General features: G+C 39.0%; 2 protein-coding genes across 8 annotated transcripts in view; both read left to right on the forward strand.

Annotated features, from left to right (window-relative positions):
* Window positions 1-13,137, forward strand: part of aff4 (AF4/FMR2 family, member 4) — a 32,045-nt gene extending 18,908 nt beyond the window's left edge. For all 4 annotated transcript variants that reach the window (XM_087180128.1, XM_087180130.1, XM_023429371.2 and 1 more), the window contains 17 exons: window positions 11-97; window positions 529-556; window positions 699-762; window positions 1,008-1,100; window positions 1,796-1,940; window positions 2,184-2,937; window positions 3,108-3,259; window positions 3,859-3,944; window positions 4,378-4,612; window positions 5,045-5,142; window positions 5,599-5,662; window positions 6,613-6,749; window positions 7,124-7,195; window positions 7,389-7,482; window positions 7,635-7,678; window positions 8,041-8,258; window positions 9,055-13,137. In XM_087180128.1, the coding sequence (XP_087036254.1) occupies window positions 11-97; window positions 529-556; window positions 699-762; window positions 1,008-1,100; window positions 1,796-1,940; window positions 2,184-2,937; window positions 3,108-3,259; window positions 3,859-3,944; window positions 4,378-4,612; window positions 5,045-5,142; window positions 5,599-5,662; window positions 6,613-6,749; window positions 7,124-7,195; window positions 7,389-7,482; window positions 7,635-7,678; window positions 8,041-8,258; window positions 9,055-9,182 (2,499 nt within the window). In that variant the 3' untranslated portion in view covers window positions 9,183-13,137. The remainder of the gene's footprint in view (window positions 1-10; window positions 98-528; window positions 557-698; window positions 763-1,007; window positions 1,101-1,795; window positions 1,941-2,183; window positions 2,938-3,107; window positions 3,260-3,858; window positions 3,945-4,377; window positions 4,613-5,044; window positions 5,143-5,598; window positions 5,663-6,612; window positions 6,750-7,123; window positions 7,196-7,388; window positions 7,483-7,634; window positions 7,679-8,040; window positions 8,259-9,054) is intronic.
* A 2,281-nt stretch (window positions 13,138-15,418) lies between these two features.
* Window positions 15,419-27,077, forward strand: part of shroom1 (shroom family member 1) — a 32,936-nt gene continuing 21,277 nt past the window's right edge. The window contains exons 1-2 of one of the 4 annotated variants that reach the window (XM_023429458.2): window positions 15,419-15,624; window positions 24,373-24,437. The gene's annotated coding sequence lies outside the window, so the exon portion shown is untranslated. Of the gene's footprint in view, window positions 15,625-23,575; window positions 23,603-24,107; window positions 24,226-24,372; window positions 24,438-27,077 lie in introns of those variants that run through there. The other 3 variants (XM_087180143.1, XM_087180142.1, XM_023429459.2) reach the window with 3 other exon arrangements.

Consider the following 27,077-nt stretch of genomic DNA (forward strand, 5'->3'; position numbering starts at 1 on the left):
TTTCTTTCAGGAAATGACTCAGTCGTGGCCCCCTCCGCTGACAGCCATCCACACCCCCTGCAAAACAGAGCCCTCCAAGTTTCCATTCCCTACCAAGGTCAGGATTGCACCACTGGCTGTGTTGACTGTTAGATTCAAATGATTATGTGTCATGATTAATTAATGAGGATTAATTGTTTGTTTATTACTTTTGTATGGTCCAGACAGACCTTGCATAACATAACATGCAGCCAACCCAGAGAAACCTTGTCCGGTGGTTGTCTGAACTATAAAGAGATGAGATTTGTTATTGATAGAAGGTTGACATTGATATAAAAGGTTCAAGTACTTTTCAGCCAGTTTTGGTATTTCTTTAATTAACTTCTTGCATGTAAACATGTATGGCCACAAAAAATCCCTTATTGATTAATTTCACCTATCATCATTATTATTATTATTATTATTATTAACTAATCTCAAATATGACAATCAAGCATGAACAAACAGGTTCATGAAACTAATTTGGATTATTTTTTTTTTTTTCCCCAGGACTCTCACCCTTTTCCAGGTGGACACAGTGAGTATTGCACGCACACATTTCAGATCCACATTTTGACACAAAATATTTCAAAAAGTATATGTTTTATATTTCTAATACACGTTTATGTTTACTTATTGCTCATGAGTCTTTTTTGTGTTTCTTTTTTTTTTTTTTTAAGAGCGAGGCAGTTCCTCCAAGAGCTCCAGCAGCCACCAGTCCAAAGCTTGCGATGACCAGCCCACGTAAGTACTTCATCCTTTTCCTCTTTTTCTCCGCTCTCAATCGCTTGTTTGTAGTTTTTCCCAGTATTGATTCAGGCAACAGAGAGCAGGATACTAAAACAAATATTTATGATGAATTAAGAAAACAGACATGCAGACATAGCCGCTGTAAGTTATGTAGACACATCCAGCGTTCCCAACCTGCAGCTATTACACTGCTGTAATAAAATACAAAGATTTAATTATGTTTCATTCCTGTATCTCAGTATGCTGGAAGATGACCTGAAGCTGAGCAGCAGCGAAGATAGTGATGTAGAACAGGAGTCTACCAAGAATGCCTCAAGGAACACGTCAGCAAGGTAAAGCACAGTGCATAGTAAATTTACTATTGTGAAACTTGAATGCTGAATTTTTGTCGTGACTGTGTTAGAAAGGTGTTGACTCAAGTCAAAGTTTTGAGGCTGCAGTGGTGTTTAGCCTTGCTTTTTATTGAAAGGTGTTTGTTATATTGTGTTCCTTGAGAGAAATGGGTTGGATTATACACTTTCCTCTATGAAAAATGAAAGGATAGCAGTTATTGCAGGGATATTGGATTGTCTTATATTTACAGAGGATCTCTTCTTTTAGAGGATCTGTCTATATGTGTGTGTGTGTGTGTGTGTGTGTGTGTGTGTGTGTGTGTGTGTGTGTGTGTATATATATATATATATATATAAAATCAATCAGTTTATGTGAAACTATACAACATATGCGGCTATTAGTTGTTTGTTTGATCAGAAATACAGTTTATCAGGTTTCTCCATAGAGGTAGAAACTCCTGAAACGTGGACAGTTGTGTTAATAATTTGCACATTTTACCAGTTTTAAAAACTGGGTCCTCGTTGCTGCAGTACATGGTTCAGCAGGGTGTCTGTGCAGAGTGGGGTGGCATCTCTACAATGTTTTTAGACAGTGTGCTGTTTCATATTGAGTTGATCAAAATGTGACTGAAAGTGCACTGTACACCTTTTGCGCACAACATAATATCATCTGACTCCCTCATCTGTAACGACAGCAATAACAGTGAAGGAGCGGAGCAATCGAGGGATGACTCCAGCAGCCACAGCGGCTCAGAGAGCAGCTCGGGCTCAGACAGCGAGAGTGAAAGCAGCACGACAGACAGTGAAGCCAACGAGCACCCACGGCCCGCCTCTCCCGAAGTAATGATTTAACCACAACTTTATACAAAGCTCTAGTGCTACTTAATTAGAATTTGGCTCAACCCATTTTATTTCATTGGCACTAACTTATTTTTGTCTTGAGATAGTTATAAGTCATTGAATGTTCTTTCTTCTGCCCAAAATACCATTTTTAAGAAGACATTTTTTTATGTTTGACTAGGCTTCATTCATGATTTTTGCTCACCAAGTCAATTTCTTACCTTTGTGTGTTCTCCCGTTCAGCCTGAACAACCCATGGCCAACAAGTGGCAGCTGGACAACTGGTTCAAGAAGGCAAAGCAGTTCTCCCCAGCTTCTCCGGTGGACAATAATGTTCCAACCAAATGCAAGAAAGAGGGCAGAGATAATAGCTCAGGACGTGGCTATGGTAGCCAGGGAGGGGGGTCAAAAGACTCAGTGGCACCCACCCCAAGTAGGGACCTACGGGCAGCGCAAAAGGGTGCAGAGGGTGGCCGCGGCCGTCAAAAATCCCCCGCCCAGAGTGAAGGTGGCACGAATCCGCGAATCCGTGTGGGTAAAAAACAGCCCAAAAAGTCAGAGAAGCCCCCAGTGGTGGAGGAACCCAAAGGAGGTCTGCGAGTAGAGAGTGAGCCAGCTCCAGAGATCCCTCCTCATCGGCCCAAAGCTGCCACTAAGGGTTCACGCAAACCAAGTATCAAAAAAGAACCCAAATCCTCTCCAAGGCCGACCGCAGCTGCTGTTACCACCACTGTAGATAAACGCAAAGCCAAGGCACCCACCAAGACTTCCCAGAAGTCTCGTGAGTTTGTCGATACAGACTCTTCATCGTCCGACTCTGAAGGGAACGAGAGCATCCCGTCGTCGTCGCAGACGCCCAAGTACACAGAGAGTATCAGGACCCCTGTGTGTGTGTTTTCTCCAATGGAAGAGAAAGAGCTCTTGTCTCCACTGAGTGACCCTGAGGAACGCTACCCTGCAAGGCCGCCTCAGCAGCAGGTTTTACTAGTCAAAATAGGTCAGTTGAAATTGCTCATAAGGCAAAGTAGTATTATAAAACTAATACAAATTCTCACTTCATTTGTTTTCCATTTGTCTAGATGGAGTGCACACTCCTGAAGCTTCTCTTTACTTTGGACCAAGTTAAACCATATCCTACCCTTCCCCTTTCCTTCCCTTTTCCTATAGATCTCAGTTTGCTATCAAGGATCCCAGGGCGGCCCTACAAGGAGCCTGTAGAGATAAAAGTGGAGAGAGACGACTCTCTAGACAGGGACAGCAAAGACTTCAGCAAGCAGAGCTCTGAGAAGAGCTCCAGCAAGGCCAAGAGGAAACACAAGGTAGAACACATTTCAGTGCTTTTTCTCTTAAATAAAAAAACTCTTTTAGAAGAGTAAAATGTAAAAACATCTCACTCTTCTTTTTACTTTATAAGAAAAATTCAAATGATCTAAAACCCCTGTCCAAAAAACATCTTTTTTTTTTTAACCAAGGTATGTTTTCAGTATGACTTTGCACACTGATTGATGATTCATTTTCATCTTTGTTGAAGGAAGTTGTAATCGCACCACTTTAATGTCTCCATGTCTTACCATAACCTACAAACAGATTTCCATCAAAGCAAGAAACTGCTTTGAGCCAAGGAACAATTGATTACATTTTGGTGATGATCCAGACCTGGACTTTTTGCCATTAGATGATTGTGCATTTTATTTTTAAATCATAGCTTTGGAAATACCTGAGAAAGAGATAGGAGTTGTGTGTCATTGAGCACTACCAGAAGGTTGTACTGAACCTCCAAAGAGTTAAAGTGCAAGGCTGCAATTTTCTATACGTCTTCAGATTAGTTCCCACAGAGGCATTTACACACATCAATAAATCTTGAGTATCCTTTTAATGTGTCTTTACTTTTAATTTTCTGTGATCTCCGTACCTTTAGAATGATGAAGAAGGCACCAAGCCAGAGAGCAAGCGATGCAAGCTAGAGGATAAGTCTCTATCTCATCATAAAAACAGCAGTAAAGAGTGAGTATTTTTCCTTTCCCTCCTGTTCATTATTCACAGTAAACCCTCTGCATTCCAGCAACACTTGGCACACTTGATGTGACAGTAGTGCCTCATATTGCAGAGGCAAAATTAAGCTTGCCAGATGCTTTTTGTCTCTATTCCTAAAATTTACGAAATAAACCCAATAAACTCTTAACGAGCATCATAAAATCAAAGCATGATAGCTCAGTGACGTCTCGTTTATTACATCGAAACCTCTTCAAGTTGTACCTGTTAACCTTTATTCTAATGACGTCTCTGCTGTGTTCTAAGGGGTTCAATGACATGTTAACATTTAATCTTTGAGTGTTAATATTTTGTGACGTTGGTTAAGTATTGCTACACAACAGGTCAATGTAGGTAATACAAAAAAATATATGTATTACAATAATGATCATTTTTATCCAATCAGGTCTAAGAGGTCTTTGGAGAAGAAAGAGGAGCCAGTCCCTTCTCCTTCCATGTCAGGTCTGCAGCGGACACCCAAGGCAGAGCATCCGAGTCGGAAGAGGACAGTCAGCCAGTCCTCCACCTCTTTGTCCAGCGGGACAGGAAGTGGAAAGGAGGGTAGCCACAGCACCAAGGGCAACTCCACCTCCAAACACAGAAAAGGAGAAGACAAGGGACGCAGCACACGTGATGGCAAGGTGGGTGCAAGTAACCTTACTGTAAGGCATTTGCTGTCTGTGTGAAAACCTGGCAAACACCATGGATACTGCGAAGTGTGTGAGTGCAGTCTTTGATCATCTTTGCCAACCATGCAGTGTGTGTCCCCTGGGGGAAGTTGAATAATGAAATCGTTGCTGTGGGAGAAGGGGAGAGGTCGAGAACACTGGCATTTAAATATGATTAAAGTCACTAATGAGTCTAATAAGTGTTTACACTGTGTCTAACCAGCAGCTAATCACTGAATTATTGGGGTGTATATATTGTATATGCCCAATTCCCACAGTGTGCTGTGTATTTCAACCTCATGAATTTTTTCCACACTCGCCCTTTTTCTATATTTTATCCTCCACTTCAAACACCAGACCCCTTATTCCTGAAACTTTATTCCCTCTCTCTTGCCGTCTCTGCAGGAGAAATCCTCAAAGGCCTGTGATAACCAGCTGGCTGTGCCTCCGCTCTCCACGGACGGCTCCAAGTCTCAGAGATCCAAGCTGGTGTTTGAGGACAGGTAAGAGGAGCTCTTTCCACTGTGGATAACCCCACAGTGGGATATGCAGAAAGAACGGCTGTGGGGATCTAGAGTTGCCTTTGATGCATAAAGCTGTAGGAGGTTGGGGAGGTCATGAATAGATGTGCCTGCATACAGGAAAGGTGACGTAAATTTCCATTTTAAAAGGTTTCTCTGCTGGGAATCTCTGTCCTTTTCATGCTAGTAAGGAAACAACATAGTCTTGCTTCTTATTTTTGCGTCTTTTGTTTCAGGGGTTTTATTTATTTATTTTTGGAAGAACTGATGTTTAAGCAGATGGGAAAATGTTTTTGTGTGTACTTTTCAGGGTCTGTGCTTCGAGCAAATCGATGCAGAAACTGAACTATAGCTTAAGCATTGCAAAAGTGTTTGTTACTGAAAGAAATGTTTCAGATTTGATCGGATTTGTTTGACCTGTTAACAACTTTGTTTCAGGGTCCATTCGGCTGATCACTACTTACAAGAGGCCAAGAAACTTAAACACAATGCAGACGCACTGGTAAGAACGAGAGCTTAAAGACTATTTACATGTGTAATTGAGATGTTGCGCTGTTTTGCAACATGCAAAGCCTTGAAAGGAGAGATGTGCTTTATCAACAAAGTCTAGACCTTATTGTAAGATTACATCCTGGTGAGATTTAGCTTGAGCTTTATGCTACTGTTAACACATTTGCTTTATTGGTGAAATGTATGTGATGGTATGGTGGTTATTGTACTGAATTGACCTCAGTTCCATGGCCCATTTTTCTTCTTCCCAGAGTTTTTGAGCAGAAAAAAGAAAGAAAAGGGAAACATGAACGCTTTTCTTACCAGGTCACTGTAACATGAGCTGATGGCTATATTTAACTGCATGTCTGGTATCAGTTACTTTACCTGGGGAGATACCTGATGCTGCTACCTGTTAATTCCAGTCAAAAATATATTTGAAATTATTTTTGTCCCCTATGTAAATGCAAGTGTGAGATCACAATTTAAATGCTACATAAAATTTGACAAAAAAAATGCTACAAACAAACAACACATTGCTGATAATTAAGCAATAATAATAATATTTTATATTATATGTATTATGGGAATGCTTTCAAATTTTTCTGTAAATTACCTGGACTACAATTGAGAACCAATTACAATTCATTAGTCATCTTTTATGTTATACATTCAATCCAAAGGCTAGCATGTACATAACTGAATTATCTGTTGCTGCTGTTATTTACTGAAAAGAGGGTTTCACATAATCCACACCAAATTATGTACAAACAGTCAGTTATCAGTCATTCAGTTAGTTATGTAGCACACCAGGCCAAAAGCTTGTCAAATTAAAAGTCAGTGAAAAGCATTTAGCTCTCTACAGCGAAAAACAGCTGGAAAAGGAAATGCAATATTTGACAGGTACTAGCTCCCTAAAACTCACAACAGTTTTTGATCTGTCCCTGTTCCCCCTTTTTACAGCTGGACCGTTTTGAGAAGGCCGTTTACTACCTGGACGCTGTGGTGTCTTTCATTGAATGTGGTAACGCTCTGGAGAAGAGTGCCCAAGAGGCCAAGTCTCCCTTCCCCATGTATGCTGAAACTGTGGAGCTTATCAAGTAAGGACAAACATGAATACCTTCATTGCTTTATCACTATTGCATTTCTGGGTAGTTCTGCTGTACAGCCATTTCAGGGAACTGTGGAGTTAGAGAAGTGGGCCTTCCAAAGCTCTGTTGCACACTTATCATCTCGTTTCAAGGCTATATTAGCCGCTATTAGCATAGCACTCCCAAATCTCTGAATTGTCGAGCAGATGGGTTATAAAAGGCAGAAGAACGTTTTGGAATTAAAAAGACGATATTTCTGCTTCTGCTGCTCTATTTTGATCTGTGTATTGAATGAAACTGTTAATGAAATAAAAATGTTTCTATGGTGACCAAAACAGTTGGTTCTCTTAGAAACTAAATGTTTTTTCTATCTGTGCAATTAGATACACTATGAAGTTAAAAAGCTATATGGCCCCAGATGCTACTTCAGCAGACAAGAGGCTAGCTGTGCTTTGGTAAGTATGCGGACATTTCCATTTGATGTGGTAGAGTTGTTGTCTTTAAGCTGCGCCTCCAAAGTACTCAAAGTGCTCAAAATTGTTACTATTTGATGAAGAGGAGTTGTCTATTTAAGGGGTCCACATGTCTCTGGTCATTGCTTCCTTTTTGTAACGTTTTAGATCAATGTTATTCCATTTGTTTTTCCAGCCTACGATGCCAGTCCCTCCTCTACCTGCGGTTATTCAAGCTGAGGAAGGACAGTGCACTAAAATACTCCAAAACACTCACCGAACACTTAAAGGTACATTTGTTTCTGAAATCTAGTTTTGCTTGGCAACCCTTCAAAATCCCAGGAAAGCATTATATATTCCATTAATACAGTTCTCCTCTGTGAATGTGTAACCTGCTTCCTCTCTGTGTACATAATGTTCTTCCTCTCATTTTGTTTGACAGAATTCTCTGAGTAACACCCAGGCTCCCTCTCCTGGAATGGGAAAGTAAGTCATGTCCTTCTTAAAGTAATTGTAAAGGAGAAATCTGTGTTTCCCACACAAGCATTGAATGTTGAGAAAAAGTGTCTCAAATGAGTTTAACATTTTCCTAGTCTGAGATTTTCTCTAAAAGTTGAGAATACCATTAGAAATACTGTTTTTTTTTAATTATTTTTTTATCAGCACCAATGCAGAAACTTGTTGACCTGCAATAAGTTTCTTGTTTAAGGTTATCAAGTCTTACTGGGCAAAAATTGGATAAATGAATAATATAAATACTACTATGGCTGATTATCAGTTTGTGTTCAGGATACTGAAATCTCGTGCCTTGTTTTTTTTGTTTTTTTTCTTTCTGTTTCCTGATGTAGTAAGGCAGCGGGTATGCCCTCCCCAGTGTCTCCCAAACTGTCCCCGGGAACAGCCAGTGGTTACTCGTCAGTCAGCAGCAGCAGCAGCGCCAGTTCGTCTGTGACCATACCTCAACGTATCCACCAGATGGCTGCCAGCTACGTCCAGGTCACCTCCAACTTCCTGTACGCCACCGAGGTCTGGGACCAGGCTGAGCAACTATCCAAAGAGCAGAAAGGTAAAACTCCCATTTTTTTGTTTGTTTGTTTGTTTGTTTGTTTGTTTCAAGTGAGAATAAGTAACTACAGGCCCATGCAGAAAAAATAAATGAGCCTTCTTCAAATGTTAATTCACAGTTATTTATTTCATGAATTTGAAAAATAAAACATTAATGGAGGTATGGAGGCAGAAACATTATCAGTTCATTTTTAAAGCGTAAGTATACATTCTTTTTTGCTGAAATCTGCAACTGGCCCTCACTTGTTGCACTGTGCTCCACCGTTGTGCAGGGTAATGTGAATAGACTGCAGGTTTTTTGTTTCTTGTCAACCCTCTCTCTCCCCTCCTTTTCTGTCATGTCTCATTAAATGCTATGATATCTGAAAAAAAAAAAAGGCAAAATGCACAAAAATGTACAATACAGATAGAAATAGAGATTTTAAATCTCAGGAAGTACTGAATAGTCAATTAATTGTTGGGAGTCATTTCTCAAGCAGAAATAGCAAACATATGCTGTTTTCGGCTTCTCAGATGTAAGGATTTGCTGTTTATTTAAAAAAAAAAAAAATTTTTAACTGTCATTTTAAATTGAATATGATGAGTTTTGGACTTTTTAAGACATCATTTTAGCTCTGGGAAATTTTTGGGGGGCTTTATTTAAATATTTTCTGACAATTTATAGACTAAACAATTATGATTATTAGCTGATTATTAAACAGTAAACTGAAGCTAATTATTAAAAATATTAAACAGATTAAATGATGATTCAAAATAATTTAAAACTGTCATCTTTCACTGTGTCTTTGTTTTCCCAGACTTCTTCCTGGAGTTGGACAAGGTGATGGGTCCTCTGATCTTCAACACCAGCAGCATGACAGAACTGGTGCGTTACACACGGCAGGGCCTCCACTGGCTGCGCCTGGACGCAAAGCTTATTCCCTAGCGAGGACTCACTCCCTGTCCACTGCTTACACACACACACACACACACACACACACCACCTCAGCCTCTTGTGCTCAGCAACATGTGCTCAAAGACACAAGCATGCCCGCAATGACAAACAAACACAAATAATCATGTACTGTATGCGCACACACACACACACACACACACACACACACATACACAGTCCACCTCTGGTCCTCCATGTACACACAGGTGAAGAACTTCTCAGACATATCTCCAACACTGTGTCCATTTCTACACCAGCTTGCCAAAAACACTGAGCAATTTAGAAACATCTCACACCTTCGACGGCACCACACAGGGAGACGCATCAGAAACTGCAACACAGGAATCAAAAGAGCTTATCGCCATACTTCATATATCGGCATTCTTACGAAATCTTTGAAGGCCATGTTTTTATCTCTTCGGCATGGAAGCGCTGGATGAATTATTTATTATGAATACACTAAAAATGGGGTTTGGTTTATAGGCTACTTTGGCTTTTAACTTTTTTCTTTTACTTTGTTTCACCAAAGTACCTCCCATAAACACCAAAGGTGCTTTAAAAATGAAGGTTTCTCTTTATCATTTTTGTGCCTTGTATGTGAGCTACAGGAAAACAAACGGTCAGTCATCATATCTGAATAAATTATTTTTTTCCTTTTTTTTAAATTTTTTTATTTTATTTTTAATTTTTTGCTTTAGCCACAGTTGTCATTTTATACATTTTTTATACATTCAGCAATCAATTGAAGCTGGCAGCAATTATGTTTTTATTGCACATTTCTGAGTCAAATCCTCTAAACACATTTAACATTTCCGATAGTGACAAAGATGGTGTCAGCCACTAATTAAGCTTCTAACCATCTTGATTGATCGCTCCTTCAAGTCTCTAGGCACCAGAGATTAATCTTGGAGCATGCCCACAAGGTTAAAGGACTGTAGGAAGGGCTACTGTGCATAGCAGTTTAATACTTCTGACATATTTAAATATACAAATGCTCTATCAGAAGTTATATTGATCAGTGTATTTGTTTTGAACAGTGTAATTTTAATTTTAAGAATCATGAATTTCTTTTTGTCCTGCTACAAAATGAAATGTTGGTGAGCCCCCGGGGGCCATGCTGCTCCTGGCATGACCTCCAGGGGCTGCTAGCAGGGCTTTTCGATTCGCGGCCTTCATAAAAATTGATCACGTTAACATTCTCTCTAACATAAAAGATTTGCTGCTTCTTTGGAAGCTCCAGAATACGAGTCTCTTCCTAAGAAATGATTTTACCCTCGTAGCTACATTGTTCACTGAGCAATTTCCTCAAGGAACAGTCACTTCCACTCAGTGTTATTCTGTCTTATTTTTTTTTTTGATCCCCTTGTTTGCTCAGTGCATTTTTCTAAGAAACAGCAGGGAGTGTCTTAAGTATTGAAGATCGTATCCAGTTACGTATACAATACAGTTATTTTCATCGCAGTTTATAAAAACTGGGCCTGTGTGACCACTGATTTGGCACAACTAAAGCAAATTCATCTGAAAGGAAAGATGTTCTTTAGAGAGGCAAACTCATCAGTGATGCAGATTAGCAGTGTTGCATTTATAGAACAAAGAGTTTTAAATCTATGATTATATATTTCAAATAAGAAGTATAAACGGCCATATAGATTTTATTTATATACCAAGCAGTTTTTTTTTGTCTTCTGGCCAAGCAGAAGTATAACGTTTCAAATGCATAAGTTTTAAAACAGGGTTGAACAGGGGTTATAAGATGCAAAGTATTTGTATATGTAATTGTTCCTATTTAAATTTTAAAACCTTAATCATACTTGTATTACGGGACAGTAGATAAAAAATGTTTAAGCTAGTTGTTGTTAACATGGTTCAGCAGGCGGGGGAGAGACGACAGATAACTGTGTATGCCAGCTGTCCACATATGAACATTTCTGTTATTTAGAATTACTGGTTGTCATCAAAGCAAATTTTGGACGGCAGTGGTTTTGAATGAGGATGTTTCAGTTGACATTTCTGTGTTTGGTAATGATCATTGACATGAAGGACTGTCTGGTTTCTGGTTATTTTAAGCCCACTTCCTACTAAAACATGCTGGAAATATTAAAGCCTGGACCAAGTAGTATTCATGGAAACTCTTACTGGCTGATTTAGTTTTAGTCCATGTAAGGTAGAGTTTGGATAAGTATGAAGTGCCAGACAGTTAAAGAGCTGCAATACTCTTTAACTTTCTTGCACTTTTTCCTCGATTTTAAAACTTAAATTTAGTGTAAGTTTTTGAGTTGACAAAACCATTTTCATCTCAGCAAAACAAATCTGAAGAATTACTATGTGGCCCAGGTTTTACCTTTTTTGTGTTGTGTCTTGTATTTTCTTTCCTTCACTGGCTCCCTGGCCTTTATTGTAGGAGGGGATACTGTTATTTCCTCTTGCACTTGAAAAAGAGAAAGTCAGAGGAGGTATTATTTTAATCTATGCAGGATTTTTACAAAAAAAAACCGATCTGTTTCTGTGGAAAAAGTTTAATTTTAGGCTTGGGATTTTTTTCCCCTCCCTTTTTTTTTCTTTTTTCTTTTTTTTCAGCCTCAGCGAGAAACCTGTTTAACTCAAGTGTCCAATGACTTTAGCTTTTGCAATTTTGTGTACTGGTTTAGTATATATGTGTATATAGATCTGTTTTTATAACCAAACACCAATGGCTTGAGCCATTTTGTACTTAAGCTGGAGGCCACTTTTCTCATAGGAATCCTTCTGTGGGTTTTGCCAGCCCAGTCAATGTCTTCATACACTGGTACACTTTGTAAGTACAGGTCCGCGCCTCTTGTAGTCAAATGTACAAATTTAGCATTAGAATAATTTTTAACTGTTTGCTACTCACACTTATTTATTTTTCTGCCCCTTTCCTTAATGTTTTTTTTCTATTTTTGCCTTTTTAAGGAGTACCATTTTATGAAATAGAAAGATGTAAATGTATTGGGGTTGTTCATGATGAGATTTCATTGTAAGTAGTAATTAATATTAATTCTAACTTTAAAGAATCCAGGGTAAGATGAGTTTTTTTGACATTCAGTAGGAAGATGTTAACACTTGCATGTTTCTATTTAAATACAAATGTATAAATTGTAAATATAACATTTCTTTAAGGGTGAATTTCTACTACAGGTTGACATTTTTATTAAATTTAAAGATCTGTAAATACATTTGTGAGATACTTTATGCACATTTTTTTTTTTTTCCTCTGTGGGCTTTTCTGTTCTCTCCTTTTTCCAAGCTGTTACAGATGACATCCCAGTCTCTTAACACTGTATATCAAATTGATTTCTCAGTCCTTTTTTCTTACCGTGCTCGTATACGTGTCTTCTGCTTCACTGTCTCTCAGTATCATGTCGCCACATAATCATTAATGTCTCTAGATCCAAGTGCGAATATTTTGTCTTCTCTGTATTTGATATGGAGGCGTGTACTTTTCATGAAATGTATATTGTTGATCTCATGGGATGGATGGATGGCGTGTACAGTCTGTTATGTAAAACCACGTCTGTTTCTTCCTCATGAGAGAGATGTATTTACTATGTGTCCCTTTTGAACAATTGGTCCAACATGTCTTTTGAAACAGAGGTATTTCTCTACACATCAAAACAGTTGTAGCAGTTTATACAGTATGTTGTATAACACCTTTTTTCTAAAAGTCGTCTCCAAAGTGAGACCTACAGCATACACTATGTACAATAGTCTAAATTGGATTAGTTTTAAGAGAACTGATGATAGAGATGCTATATGTAATGGATGCAATATGATTAAAGGTACTCATTGAGTTTGATCTTCAAACTTAGGTTATGTAATTTAAAAGCATTCTTGTGAAGTGAGTATTAATTGTGACTAATGAGAGTTTGTCCTGAATATTCTTTGTATTTTGCCGTATTGAGAATAAAATATATATGGATATGTTTAATCGGGTTGTACTTGAGTTCTTACTTGACTCTTTGTCCATCATCATCATCATCATCATCATCATCATCAACATCCATAAAATCTTTGAAAAGCTGATTTTTCTTGAGTAGATTAACCGATAGCAATGCACTGTATTTTATAAACTCTTCATAGGTTTTATTTATAACAACTTCATCTACAATTTAACTTGTAGCTACAATATTTGCCTCCGAGATATAGTGGATTAGAGTATAATGTAACATAAAATAAAAATACTCAAGTACAGGTACCGCAAAATTCAGTTTAAAGTAAATCTAGGTTACACTCTGCTACTGATAAGGAAGTGCTAACCAGAGTGTCACGACCCACCTCTGAAGTAGCACTTGAAAGACACTTGCAGCTGAAGTCCCTATTCACATTGAGCTTACATCATTTTGTCAACCCCATGTAGTGACTTTGTACAACACAGTCAGCTGCTGACAACAGGCCAGGCCTGTGCCTCTTAGTGAATAAAATGCCACCAAGTGGTCATGAGTTGCCACTCATTGCTGTCATCCCATCAGTTTCAGCCTTGTTGTCCCAAGGTTGTCATTAAAATCAATCTATGACAGCAGTGGGAGCAATGTAGTAACAGTTCAAATATGAACAGGGAGGAGTGAAAAATAGTTTCAGCATCTTAATTAGGATATTGTGAAGGCTTCTTAAAACTACAATGGAAACTTAAAACAAGCTATCCCCAAGAAGAAGAAGACTATAAGTAAAATTTTCAAAGTGCCTCGACTGTACTTAAGTAAATGTACTTAGTTATTTCTATCGCTGTTTCCCTGAATATGATATGTGTGTTAGCTGGTGTTTCAATAAGAAATAGATGGCGCTCAGTTAATCGTTCTGTGCATGAAACAAAGGTATTCAAAGTAGTTTACATAGCTTTGCATTACAGAGCCTCTTAGAAATGATTAGCTGCTTTCAACCCACGTTGTACTTCCCTGAGAACATTAACTCTTATGTGGACTGGTGTTTTTTCATTCTAACTTTGTCTTTTCACTATTTTATTCGGAATGTTTTCCATTGTCAGTTTTTATTTATAGTTATCACATTTAGAGGATCAGCATTACTTTCTTGACAACATGAATATTTAATCAAAGCACTAATTTGCACCGCATGTCTGTGTCTGTGAGTTCAGTATGGCACACAAAACAGTGGTGGAAAGTAATTAAGTACATTTACTCTAGTACTCTACTCAAGTACAATTTTAGGTACTTGTATTTCACTTATATTTCTTGTATTTCCATTATCTGCAACTTTGCACTTTTACTCCAGTACATTTCAAAGAAAATGTTGTACTACACAGCTATAGCAAGTAATTTACTTTTTTTTCCTTTTACTTATTTTACATAGAAAACATATGATCAACTTATAAAATACAATGCACTGGTTTAAATTAAACATAAAAGAATACAAAGTAGTCAAAATAGCTTAACCTCGACCAACTACAACATTTAAGTACCTACATCAATATTAATGATCCAACAATATAATGTTACAACACTGGCAAGCCACTCTGCAGAACAAATACATTTGTCGACCCTGAGTAGTACTTTTTCTTTTAATAATTACTTACTTGTATGTAAAGTAGTTTATTACGTTACTTACATTGCACCACTTGTTTTCTTGTTTACAACTTTCAGGAACCGTTTGACTTGTACAGAGACATTGCATGTTATCCACTGTTCATATCGATGCATCTTTCTTTTTTCACCTATTTGCATGTAAGTTTATGTTTATCTTTTATTCAACTATAGGCTATATATGTCTATTTTATTTTTCAACTACTTGCTTTCACATAATAGTCATATATTTATGTTACTTTATCTTTGTTCAGCGTTGTTGTCCTTGTTTTTGCTGTATGTCCACGTGCATCTTCCTGAACATTGTTATTGGTACATTGAGAGCCGCTAGAAAGCTATCTAATTCCTTGTATGCACACCTACTTTGCCCATAAAGGTGATTTTGATTCTGACAGTATGGCAATAGTAATTTTACAAGGAAATGATTTGAATACTTCTTCCACCGCTGACTAAACCTGTCCATGTTAAGTCATAACTTCCGCCACTTTCACTGTAGTTCACTGTTCACTGAAAACAATACAGAGAAATTCCTGTTTTCACTGCTCCTTCATTAACACGGATTGACCAGTACGGTGTCGTGTATTCCTAAAGTGCCCGCCTCCCGCCGCATGTGATTGGTCTACTCGGTCCTCTATTACCTTTCATCCGCTTGTCTCTCTCCAGGGAGTAAGGTAAGCTAAGTGCAAGCGGAGGAAAAGGAAAGCCCATTAGCAGGAGAGGAGGAGAGAGTTACGAGACATGGCAGCCCAGTAGATAAAAGTGAATTCTGCTTGTCGTTGTATGTATTTTTTTTCTTTTAATGTTTCTTCATTCGAGAAGAAGAAACAAGGAATCCGACAGGACTACAAGCTGAAAACCGTTGAGTGACCGGGAGTCAGCAGGTACGTGAAGGAGGCTTCGGTAGCAGCAGGTGCATCTAGTATCGCTGTGGTAGCTCGGTTTCGGTTGTCAACTTTCAACCTGTTGCTTACCATATCTAGTGAGGAAGATGGTCACAGGATAGCTTTATGAAAATATTATTTTGTATTAAACTTCTTTCCGGAGTTTGTAACACGTCTCGGGGGAGTGAAATAGACGTTGTTCTTGAGTAAGATACAACTGTTCTCAGTTCAGTTGTGCCAGGAGCTAACGTTAGATAGCAAATACACATTGTTAGTGAGCATAGTGAGTCAAAATAACATGACCTGTCTCCTAATGAATTTTCTGTGATAGCCTATCGCTCTGTAGCGTAGTAGATATATTGTTGTTGTGAATGTTGGGATTATTTTAAAGCATCACAAGATTTAATTTTGGTGCGCAATGAAAGGATTAGTCGATTAATCGCTGAGTGGATCAACACAAAATTAATTGGTAGCAGTTTTGATAGATCAATCATTGCAGTCATTTTTTAAAGCTAGAATAAAAAAAAAATGCTTATTTGCATGCCTACAACGTTAGGATTTTATTTTTTCTAACATTTTATAGACCAAGCAAGTTGATTAATCAATAAAGCATTTTCAGCAATAGGTGCATAATTTCACATTTTGTCTCTTGGTGTATATGTTAAATCTTCTTTGGCTGTACTTTTTTGAATTTTTGATCTTAAATTACACTGGTAGAGTACTAAACCATGTAATTGTTTATTTGATTAGTCAATTCACAGAAAATGAATAGATATAAATGTAGATAATCGATTTATCGAATAAAAGTTTGTTTGTCTGTTTCCACCTTAAATATTTTGGGTGTTTTCGACTGTTAGTGACACCAAACAAACAATATTTAAACTGATGGTTAGTTGCAGCCATGTAATGGGCAGTGTGGACAGGAGGGAGACAAACTGCAATCCAAACAACTGTTATCGCCACATTTAATTGCCATTGGCATACGTTTTGTGTTGCACATTACTTATGCAATGTCTGTTGTTTGCCAGTGTTGTGAGAACAACATGGCATTGTCCTTCCTTAACCTTACCTACCTGCCTCAAATTGATACCTGGCCCTGAATTATGCACAGGAGGGCCTTTCTACCTAATGACTGGACTATGTTTTATTTAAAGTGGGAACAAAAGGCACCACGGCCATGGCAGGGTTGCTTTGGGGGAAACAAGACACTGGTGTTTTGTGCTTTGGCTGAAACTGAAGCACTCATGCGGTACATTGGTCAGATGGTGGGAGCAGGAGGAGCACACTGGCCTCTCTGTGCGCCACTGCTGGATGCCATGCTCAGGCCGCTGACCCGACCCGATTCGACTCCGACCTGGATCGTGCAGAGAGACCCTTACACATACGTTAGTGCAGAGGAGGTGTGCACATGGGTGTGATGCATGCATGTATATACACACACATAGACAATTACAAAAGACTCATGTGCACTGAGGGAGGCAGAAACACAAGAGCCCAAAAGCAGCCATTCACCTTCCATACACAGATGCTGATCCAAAACTCATCTAATGTTGCACTGCTTGGATAATCATGCACTAGTGGATTCAGGATATACTGACTTGGCGACACACTGCACGGTAGCTTGACTGAAAGTGAAAACATACAGACATGTGGCTAAAAACGCATTTGGTAATTGTTGCATACAGTTGGTTTTATGTATGATAGTGTTTGAGTAGGTGGCGTGTGTGTTTGCAGGGAGATTAAAGAGGAAAGGAAACCAGAAACAAAGGATGGAAGCAAATAGACGGGCAAGGCTATAAAATAGAGTAGGGTCACAAAGCCATGGGCCATGCATGTAAACTTACCCCGGGTGTTGAAACATGATCTCTGTCTCTGTGTTTCTCCCTGCTTCTAGGGAAATAAAAAATGTGTACTTGGTATTGATGGTGTTCTGCACAAAAAGCAGTTCAACAAAACACCCAATTTTAAGACACAGACCAGCACTAGTCAGAGGTGTTGTCGTTTGACTTGAGGGGGATGGTCGTCTTTTTAAACAGTGGAAAATTACTCATACTGTGTTTGAGAGTGTGGTTTTGACTCGGATGTTTACATTCTTTCAGTGACCTTTTGCACAGTCCACCTCTGCAGGGAGGAACTAACTGGTTTGTCTGTGTGGATGGCCTTAAGTTAAGTTCTGGTAGGTGCACATCATTTCAAGTTACCACAACTTATTTTGCCAAAATTGCAGCCGAAAGAAATCCGAATGAAATGGTAGGATTACACTCAGCTGATAAGTATGAAGTAAGAAATCGTTATTAAATGACCTAATGCTGCTGTCATTTAATCATTATCACTCTGCATAGTTTCACTTTGAACTCTAGTGAAGGTGTCAGAGTGACATGACAGGCAGGGATGTAGCAGGAAGGTGTCAGAGGTATAAATCAGTTTGCGGCTCGTGGGTTTATTTTATTTTTACCTGTTTTGTTTACATTTTCCTGTAATGTGTGATGATGTTGTAATTCCACCTCTCCCTTTGTACCTGCATGATGACCTGCATGTAAGGCTTTCAATGGCATTGTTGGTTTCAGGGAAATAAATGCGTCTTATATTTGTGAAGGAAAAAGCTCATGTAGTGAATGACTCATTGGAAAGGATGGGGAATTCAGTGGAGTTTTTTTTTTTTTTTCAGACTGGCTGCAGTTGGATTTAAGAAAGGATTGGGAGTGATCATATTAAGTGTAAACTACTGGCATGTGATTTAGTGTTTTATTCAAAATGAAAGAGTAAATCAATGAACAGGAATGAGGAAGTTGGAACTGGGATACATTTTTAGTAGTGCTTGTAAGGTAGAACTACAAAAATAAACCACTTGGCTGACCTAAGCCCATCCGACTCCTTATTATCCAGGTTTAATAATTAGTAAAGTCAGACTATTCAGCATGCCATAGTGTTGATACTAGAGATAAGAACAGAACATTATGTCATGCTGAAGTAACTGTACATTGTGTTGACACTGTAATTAAACTGTGCTTAGCATTGAGGCTCGTTAGCATAAGGTGTGAGCTTGTGGTTAATGAGAGTCATCTTGACATCATGCCGTTAAGGCTGACAACATGATGGATGCATGTTTCAGAGTGCATGCTTGTAACATACACGTATTCAGGTGCGCTCACACTGTATGGCATCATCCCAGGCATCATACCAGGAAAGCAACTTCAGACACCGATAAGGAGATCAGGGTGAGTGATTTGATACGGTGGAAGAGAAGCATGCTTAAGATGTCATATCAAGTTAAAAATTCCCCTCAGTGATTAATAAGTAATAGAAAGAAAATCTGAGGTTGCTGTAACTAGCTGGCTTGTTCAAAGGGAAATGCCACTATGTTAAATAGTGTGATTGATAATCAGGATGAAGGCAGCAATAAGTAAATATTACTTAAACGTGACACACTGATCATCAGCTGCTTTTAGCTAGCTACAGTGTGGTTGACTCATGGTCAAAGGTCAAAGGAAGGTGTTGCATGATGATCAGTTGTAAAGACACTTTGAAGTGGACGATTAAAAAGGTAATTTTAGAAGTTTTAGATTTTGGATAAAGGCCCTTTCTAACACGTAGAGCAATCATATTGTAAAGACAGTATGATTTGATCTAAAGCTGTTATACTATTTTTATATCAAGTTGCTTTTCAGTGTCTTTCAGCTCACTGTTTTGGTTTAGTGCTCTGCAAATTTATTGTTTTGGTTCACTCTCACCACTCTAATCAGAAACAGCTCTAAAAACCGACTGTATGTTACCCGCCAAGCAAAATACAGCAGACAGATAAAAGTTATATAGCAGCAAATACCAAGAGCCAGATATTTCCTTCAGGAGATTGTGAAGAACAAAATAAAGTTAAGAGGAAAGTAAATATTGGACTTTATTTCCTCAGGTGGCCAGAAACACAACTGTTCATCATTTCAGTTTGTGTGATGGTTTCAAGCCAGAAGAATTTCCAGCGCCAGACTCAGACATTCACAGCCTTTTTCCAGGTCTCCCTCGCCACCTTTCATATAGTTTCCTCTCCTCAGTTGTTACCTCAGAGCTCTTCTCAGGGGGGTTTTTTTTTTTTACCTGGGTTTGAACACTCACTTGCCTGCAGTTGTGAGTTATTGGCAGATCCTCCTTTTGTCAGAGGAACAGAAAGGCCTCCTCAGGTCCTATAGAGCAGATGGATGTGAAGGAGACAAATGGCTCCCGGAGGTTATCGCTTGCTAATACGAGACCCCCTGAGGGCAGGTGGGAAAGTGTGTATGGTTATGTGTGTCTGTCTGCCTATTCTGGTTATCTGACAGGACCACACCTTCACTATTGTATGGCCCTATAGGACCCTCATTGTGACATGGCAGTGTCATATGTCATGTGGGTATGTGTGTGGTGTCAGTGTGTTAGTAACCTACCTGAAGAATAGTTAGCTAGGAAATTGAACTGTATTAGCAGCAACATACTGAAGAAACAATAAACTAAACTTAAGTCTTTAATTTAGCAAATATAAACAATGCCTAATAGAGGAGTCAAAGTTGCCCTGAGGAGCTTTCTTCGTAACAAACAAAAGCTCTGTTTACATTTGATGTTATGCAACAAAATACATTGTGTGTATTCTTGAGGACATATAGATGTGTTGAAAACACGTTTTCAAAGTGGTATTGTTTACATCCATGTTTTCTAGCTGGAAGTTTTCCTCTCCGCTGCCTTCGCCGGCACTTCGGTTTGTATTTTAGTGTGTTACTGCCACCTGTTCATAAGTGGAATAATGTGAAAACACTGCGTGTCGCGTTACATTTGTGCATGTGCGTCCTTGTGTGCAGACAAAATGGGGACCCTTTCATAAAAACTCTGTTCCATCAAGATACTAGGGGTCAAAAACTCCACAGGTTAGCTTGTAAGAGAGCTTTATTACAGCTAGCTGATATCTGACGATATATTGACCTGGCTATTTATCAATCTAGACCTAATAAAAATTAACATAGTAATTAATGGGGTAATTAGCGTAGTTTTCTACACTCCCAGCATTGCGGAAGCTTCTCCTGTGCTGGTGAGGACTAAATAAATATTTTCTTGCAGCGGCAACAACAGCTTGTTTTGTTAGCGTGGGTACCAACAGTCACGTTGCTGGGTCTCTGTAGTTTGGACTACAGAGCATCCCTTCATCCTTTGTGTGTGTGTTTGAAGGGGAAATGTAGAGAGGCAGACAGACTTTGGGGTGTGTGTGTGTGTACTTTACCACCTTAATACACAGTGCCAACAGTGTAGCTGGAGGGCCGTCTCGGGTTTCATAGCACCTGATGAAAAGGTGTGGGTGAAGGGTTGTCACTGAGACTTGAGCCGGCTACAGACGCAGTAATATGGCTGTGATATTGATTTATAAAAGAGGCATTTACAGCTGTCTGACATGGCTGGAAGTTTTTGTGTGTGTGTGTGTGTGTGTGTGTGTGTGTGTGTGTGTGTGTGTCTGTGTGTGTCTGTGTGTGTCTGTGTGTCTATGTCCAGTTGGAGCTGGCTTGGGCTCCTAGGTTGTTACTCACTTATACAGTGATTTTTTACTGAAATGAAATGGCTCAATTACAGAATACTGGTGAAAAGCAGTAGTTAGGTAAATAGATTAAATGACGTAATTTAGGTCTGTCAGCAACTACTCTTACAATTAAGTTATTTAATAGTTTGATTGATTTTTCAAGCAAAAATAGTGAAAAGTTATTGAATATGAGACAGTTTTTATATCTTTGTCTTTGACTGTTTGTTGGGCAAAATAAAACATTTTTTCACTATTTGACATTTAATAGACTAACAATTAATAGAAAAAATAATCTGCAGATTAGTTGATAATGAAAATAATTGTTAGTTCCTGCCTTAAGTAATTTCAGACACATTTAGTTCTGCAAATAATAGTGCTATTTAACATGCAGTCTGATTTATTACAATTGGCCCTTTGAGACCAATAATCTACCAACTGATTAGAATGAGCCATGTCATGTATAATAGCACAGTGAAGTCAACAGCAGAGAATTAAATAATAGTGGAAACAAATACAGAATTGGGGTATTTTATCATATCAAAAATAATGGTCCCCCCTCAGTAATCCCCCCACCACCTCGGGCAGCACCTCACCTGACTACCACATTACATTTTTCTCTCCTAGGTTACAAAGTCCAGTCCAGTGTGTTGCACTGTTGGTGAAGTTTAATCTCTGTGTGATTTATTTTACAGCCTTAAACCCTGCCTTACCACCTCCACCTCCACCTCCTCTGACCCCCCTCTCCTCTCTTGCTCTGAAGTAGGAAACCTGCACTGCCAGCTGTAAAAGGAGCCCATTGTGATAAGCTCCCCAAAATTAACCACGGTGGCAGGGTCGGTGCCGGGAAACACAATGGAGATTAGAAATCATTTGACTCCTGGGCGTGATGATCAGTGCTATTAGGTTACTCTATATGTTTCAAAAGCAGGACAATTAAAAGTTAACACTGACTGTTTTGTCTCGGCAGAGGCGTCAGTACAATGGGAGATCATCTACAGCTTGTATTCTATAGCCTGAGGTGTAGGTGGGACTCTGTAATTAACAGTACATTAGACACACATTTGTTCTTTCAGTTGAGCTGTCACATGGGTTCAGTCATTGAAATTAGATGGAGGTGGGATGAATGCAAAAAAACAACTCCTGTTGTAATTGAGCGTCAAGCTAAAGAAGAACTGCTGTATTCCGGATAAAATAATAATTTTCCATTTCATTCTTACACTATTTTGATTATATAGCTCTCTGCACCATAAAGCAAACTTCTCAGGGAAAAAACACTCACCCATGATTACTTAAGGTTGAGAGACTTAGGAGCCTTTTCATGGAAAAAACTGCTGGCTTGTGTACCATTGATCATCTGCTTCATAATGGCCCGAGGGATGACAAAACTAGCTAAATTCTAACTCGGTGTCCACCTGGAACAGATTAATGAAATGTCAAAAGTTGTCAGTGCTTTAACACTAGAAAGGTCAAAGATTTAGCGGAGCTGGCTTGTACAGTGTCTGGTTATGGAAAAACCATTGAAGAACGTGTTGAAAGCTGAGATCTTTGCACTTTAAACTGCAGTTTTGAGTTTTTAGTGCTGAGCTATACAGTAAATCAAATTTATTCTAGGTATATTTTACAGGAAAATTCCCCAGTAGACTTGACATGGAGATTGAGAGAGTCAGAAATAGGAGAGAGAAGGTGAATTAATGGTTAGCCAGATGTTTGGCACCTGTAAAACTTTCCCTTTCCCTTATTATGGAGCCTAAATTATGACTTTTTATAATTACGATTGGGAATACAAATGCTCTGTTGCAATACATGTTCATTTGGTAATAACATTTGGTCAGGGGATCATTTTGATTCAGTTGTTTTGAGCTAATTATTTTTTTCTTGAAGTGGTGATGTTTTTTTTTTATCAATAAAAGTGTCCAAAAATGCATGAACCAAATCTGCCTCAAGCTTGGAACGAAATTCAAGCAATAAATAAAAACCAGATCCAACAAAATCCACTTCAGTGCAGATATTAATGCCAGCTTTGGTGAAATCAGATACCTCGAGAGATGTGTCGGCCAGCTGTTATTTTGTGTGATTTAGGCTTTTTCTATATCAAATTTTGCCTCACAAGCTAGGTAGAAAATGTTGCTCTGGACAAACGAGTTTAATTTAAAATTTATCAGCATCTTCTTTAATTTCCCTGGTGTTTCAAAATTAACAAAACCACAAGCTTGAGTAGGAACAGAGACCCAGAGTCAGACTTAAAGTGATCTCTGACCAGTAACTGTGATACTATGAAAACAGTAAGTGATTTGCCCCAGTTTTTTTTGTGTGTGTTTTGCTGTGAAGTCTCACAAGAAACTAAACTGGGTAAATAAATGCAAAGTAAATAATTCTGTCAAATTTTTCATTCAGACTGCCAGTTAGCAAAGTGGAATCCTGGAACTCATTTTCCTCTACAGAAAAGCTGTGAGTTTTAACATTAGTCTGTGTCTGAGGAATGAGTGGGAAACAGTGTTAAAAGAGGACAAAGAGACTGAGTGGGATTTGAACCGAGACTATCAGGCGCAGTAAATTACTGGATATGGAGGAGTAGTAATAGGAGAGAGAAACATTCTTCATGTTAGACAAATTTTACCCAGAAGATATCCTTGTCTTCGTCTACTTAATTATGGACCATCACTTCCACTTGGGTTCATCTGCTCAGTCTGCCGGGGTAATCGTGCGAAAACAAAAATGCGGAGAATGTCGATCGGTTTAATTTGCTTAATTTCACCTGACATTTGTTAAACCGACAGGGCAGGTCATACTGGCAAAATGCACCCTCTTCAAGTAGATAAATAATCAGAATCTCAAAAGTATTGCTTGGTTCAGTTCCTGTTGTTGACTTCAGTGGGGTCAGTGGGGGAAGTGAATGTTTACTGTTGGCTCTCACACGGTGTCTCTGTCTGCCTGGCAGGTTAGTTTGCAATTCAGATCTCCAGTGCAACACTGAGCAAATGTTTCCTTGTTGTCCTGCCGCTGCTGCTCTACAGGGCAGCGTATCGTGTATCTGGACTGCCCTTTTCATGCTTCTTAAAGCATCCTGGCAGGTATAAAAGGAGAGATTAGAGGGATGTCTGTTCGCTTTCATCATGCCGGTATTAGATAGTGGAGAGTGACCCAGTTTCTCACACCTTTTTTTCCTTTTCATCCTCATATTTCTCTTTTGTTTTCTGCTGTTTCTGCTTCCTTACCAGACGTGATGTCACTGACGTGCCCATGTAACAACAGGATCTCCATGTGTGAATGACTCCTGCAGCCAGTAAGCCAACTTTTCTGATGTCACTGACTATGTATAGTTTGTCTGTATGCTGCACCTTGTGGAGAAGTATTCATTTAAATTAGGCCAAAGCAAGAGGTGTTATTCTACCGGTCGTGCATTGAAATGACGCATGACTGAAATTCACTCCACTATTAAACTTTATGTTTGGCTTAAAATGGGGTTTTCAGTGTGTGCTGGACATATTTTAATTTAATGGCCCTGCACAGCCACACAGGTGCTTTCAGTTATTAGTCTGGTTAATTAGAGCACCGCTCAGGTTCTGGTTGGCTTGTGGTAGGAATTACACAAGATAAAAACTCAGTGTACCGATCAGACTGATAAAGGTGTAACAGGCGGTTAAGCTCGGTTTGTAAACATCCAGCAGTTTCCTGAGAAGATGTGTCATCAGGCAGAATAAGCACACACCTGTGGGGATCCACTGTGGGTGTGAAAGGCTTTAACAGCTCGTTCCTCACTAGAATGAGTGTGTGACTTTAGCATTATTCTGACCTTGCATAATTTCCAGCATAGCATCACCTACCTTCTCGCCTTGAGGAAGCAGCTGGATTCAACAATGAGTGGAAAAGGTCAGGTTAGATGCTGCTATAGCATCAGTAGCATCAACAGAACTGGAGAGCATTTCTTCGTTGACAGAAAGCAAAGAATGGCGCTGAAGGCTTTTCCTAATGGAAATGATGTATTTGCTCTCCTTCGGACTGGCTTCGGCAAGAGTTTGATTTACCAACTGGCTCCGCTGGTAGTTAAAAAAGGATGCAGAATCTGATTGGTTGAAGTTAGCCCATGATAGACAGGTGATAGACAGATTTTAAAAGCACCTGCCATTTTCCAAACAGTCTCCAACCAAGCTTTCCCAGATGGTTCTGTGTGACAAACCATCTGGTGTGTCAGGTTATCTGCCAGAGCTCTTTACTGTACTGTCACTTCACTTGATGTCTGGGTAGCAGTGGGTGAGTGTATTAACTATTGAATGGTGGAGTGTGTTTTTTTTTTTCCCCTTCAAAACTAGTGTATAACTCAGATTACTTTCTGTGGTCTACAACTGTCCATTCACTGGCTGTAATTGGCTCATATTAAATGGGCCAAGGGGCGCAATAAGACCAGACGAGGAATGCTGTTGCCTTGGCGCTCCGCAGGTCGTTTAGTACTGTAACCTGACTTTACCCACTCCAGGAGGTCGAACGATTACAGGAGAGGAAAACACCCTGTTCTAATTATGTAGTCTGAGTGTCCCAAAGTGAACAGGATAGTGTGTTGATGTGGAGACTTAGGATTTGTGTGTCAGCAGAAGGAAATGGATAAAGTTCTGTGTTTTCCCGTGAAAGAAGCTGGTGTGCAATATCTGAATAACCCGAGGCTATAGCCGAAGTACCTCCAGCTGTTAGCTCTTGCAGCTACATGGGTGAAATGATTGTCTGAAGAAGGCCAGGTAGAGTCAGAACAACTAGATCGATCTAAGGTGTACTCACCTGTCATTCGATGCTGTTGCTAAACACGTATTGGCAAATCATACATTCATGATTTGGTGCTTAGGCATCTCTGTGAAAATTGCCCTTGGCATGTTATCAACCTGGCACTCCCTGCATATTCCATTTAGGATTAAATATGTAATGTCCTTATGTAATGGGTTTGAAACTAAAACTTTGTCCTGACAAAGCTTCGTGATATGAAATAATCAGGATGTCTCATGACGTCCTGTCCTGGTTTTCTTTAGTGACGTGAACATTCAAAAGACAAAACAAAATAGAGCATTGTTCAAAACATTTGGATGAAAAAGGGCGCTTTACACTGACAGGTACAGATAGTGATACTTTTGAGTTTGTTTCTCTTGAAATATTCTTATAGAGCTGCAATGATTGATAGGACATTTATTGCCACCTATTTTAATAAGTAATTAATTAAGGGCCCCTTTTTTTGTGTGGTTTTCTTTGTCCTCTTTGATATTAAACCAAATATATTTGGGTTTTTGGCCTGTTGATCAGAAAACTGGGACTCTGAAAACTTGTGATGCTCTTTTTTTTTTTTTTTTTTTAGACCAAATGATTAATCGGTTTAATCAAGAAGATAAGCATCTAATGAACACATAATGAAAATGTTATTCTCAGCCCTACTTGTAGAAAATAGTAACTTTCCTTTTACACTAACAGCAGTCTGCAACAAGTCACTTTGTTGCTTTATTGCATGGTTGTATTTCCCTGTGATGTTCTGTCTGCATAGTTGTTTGTTCTACCAGGAAGTGTTCTGCAGACTCTCCTCTTATCAGGTGTATTCACCTGACATCTGCACGGGGTAATAGATGACTTGTGAGATCATTGCACAGATCACTGTCAGTTATGTAAGAGATACTGGAACAGAGCCGTGCACTCAATGACATTTCGAGCACAAATAACAATATTTTCAAGAAATGCCGCAGTATTCGAGAAGCTGAGGGTTCTGTGTGAACAAGAGCTGGTTTTGGTTCAGCTGTTAACTAGAGGTCTAATGATGCCATTGCATAATAACTACTTACCCAACTGATAACTGAGTACTCTCTGTGGCCCAACGTGTGGATGAGTTAGATAAACAGAGGATTAAGTAAGTATCTGAAAATTTTAAATAAGATTTGCATATTTATATTTAAGC

Source organism: Seriola lalandi, unplaced genomic scaffold (assembly GCF_002814215.2).
Source record: "Seriola lalandi dorsalis isolate HSWRI2012SDOR001 ecotype SW California unplaced genomic scaffold, Sedor1 jcf7180002054893, whole genome shotgun sequence".
NCBI classification, from domain to species: Eukaryota; Metazoa; Chordata; class Actinopteri; order Carangiformes; family Carangidae; genus Seriola; species Seriola lalandi.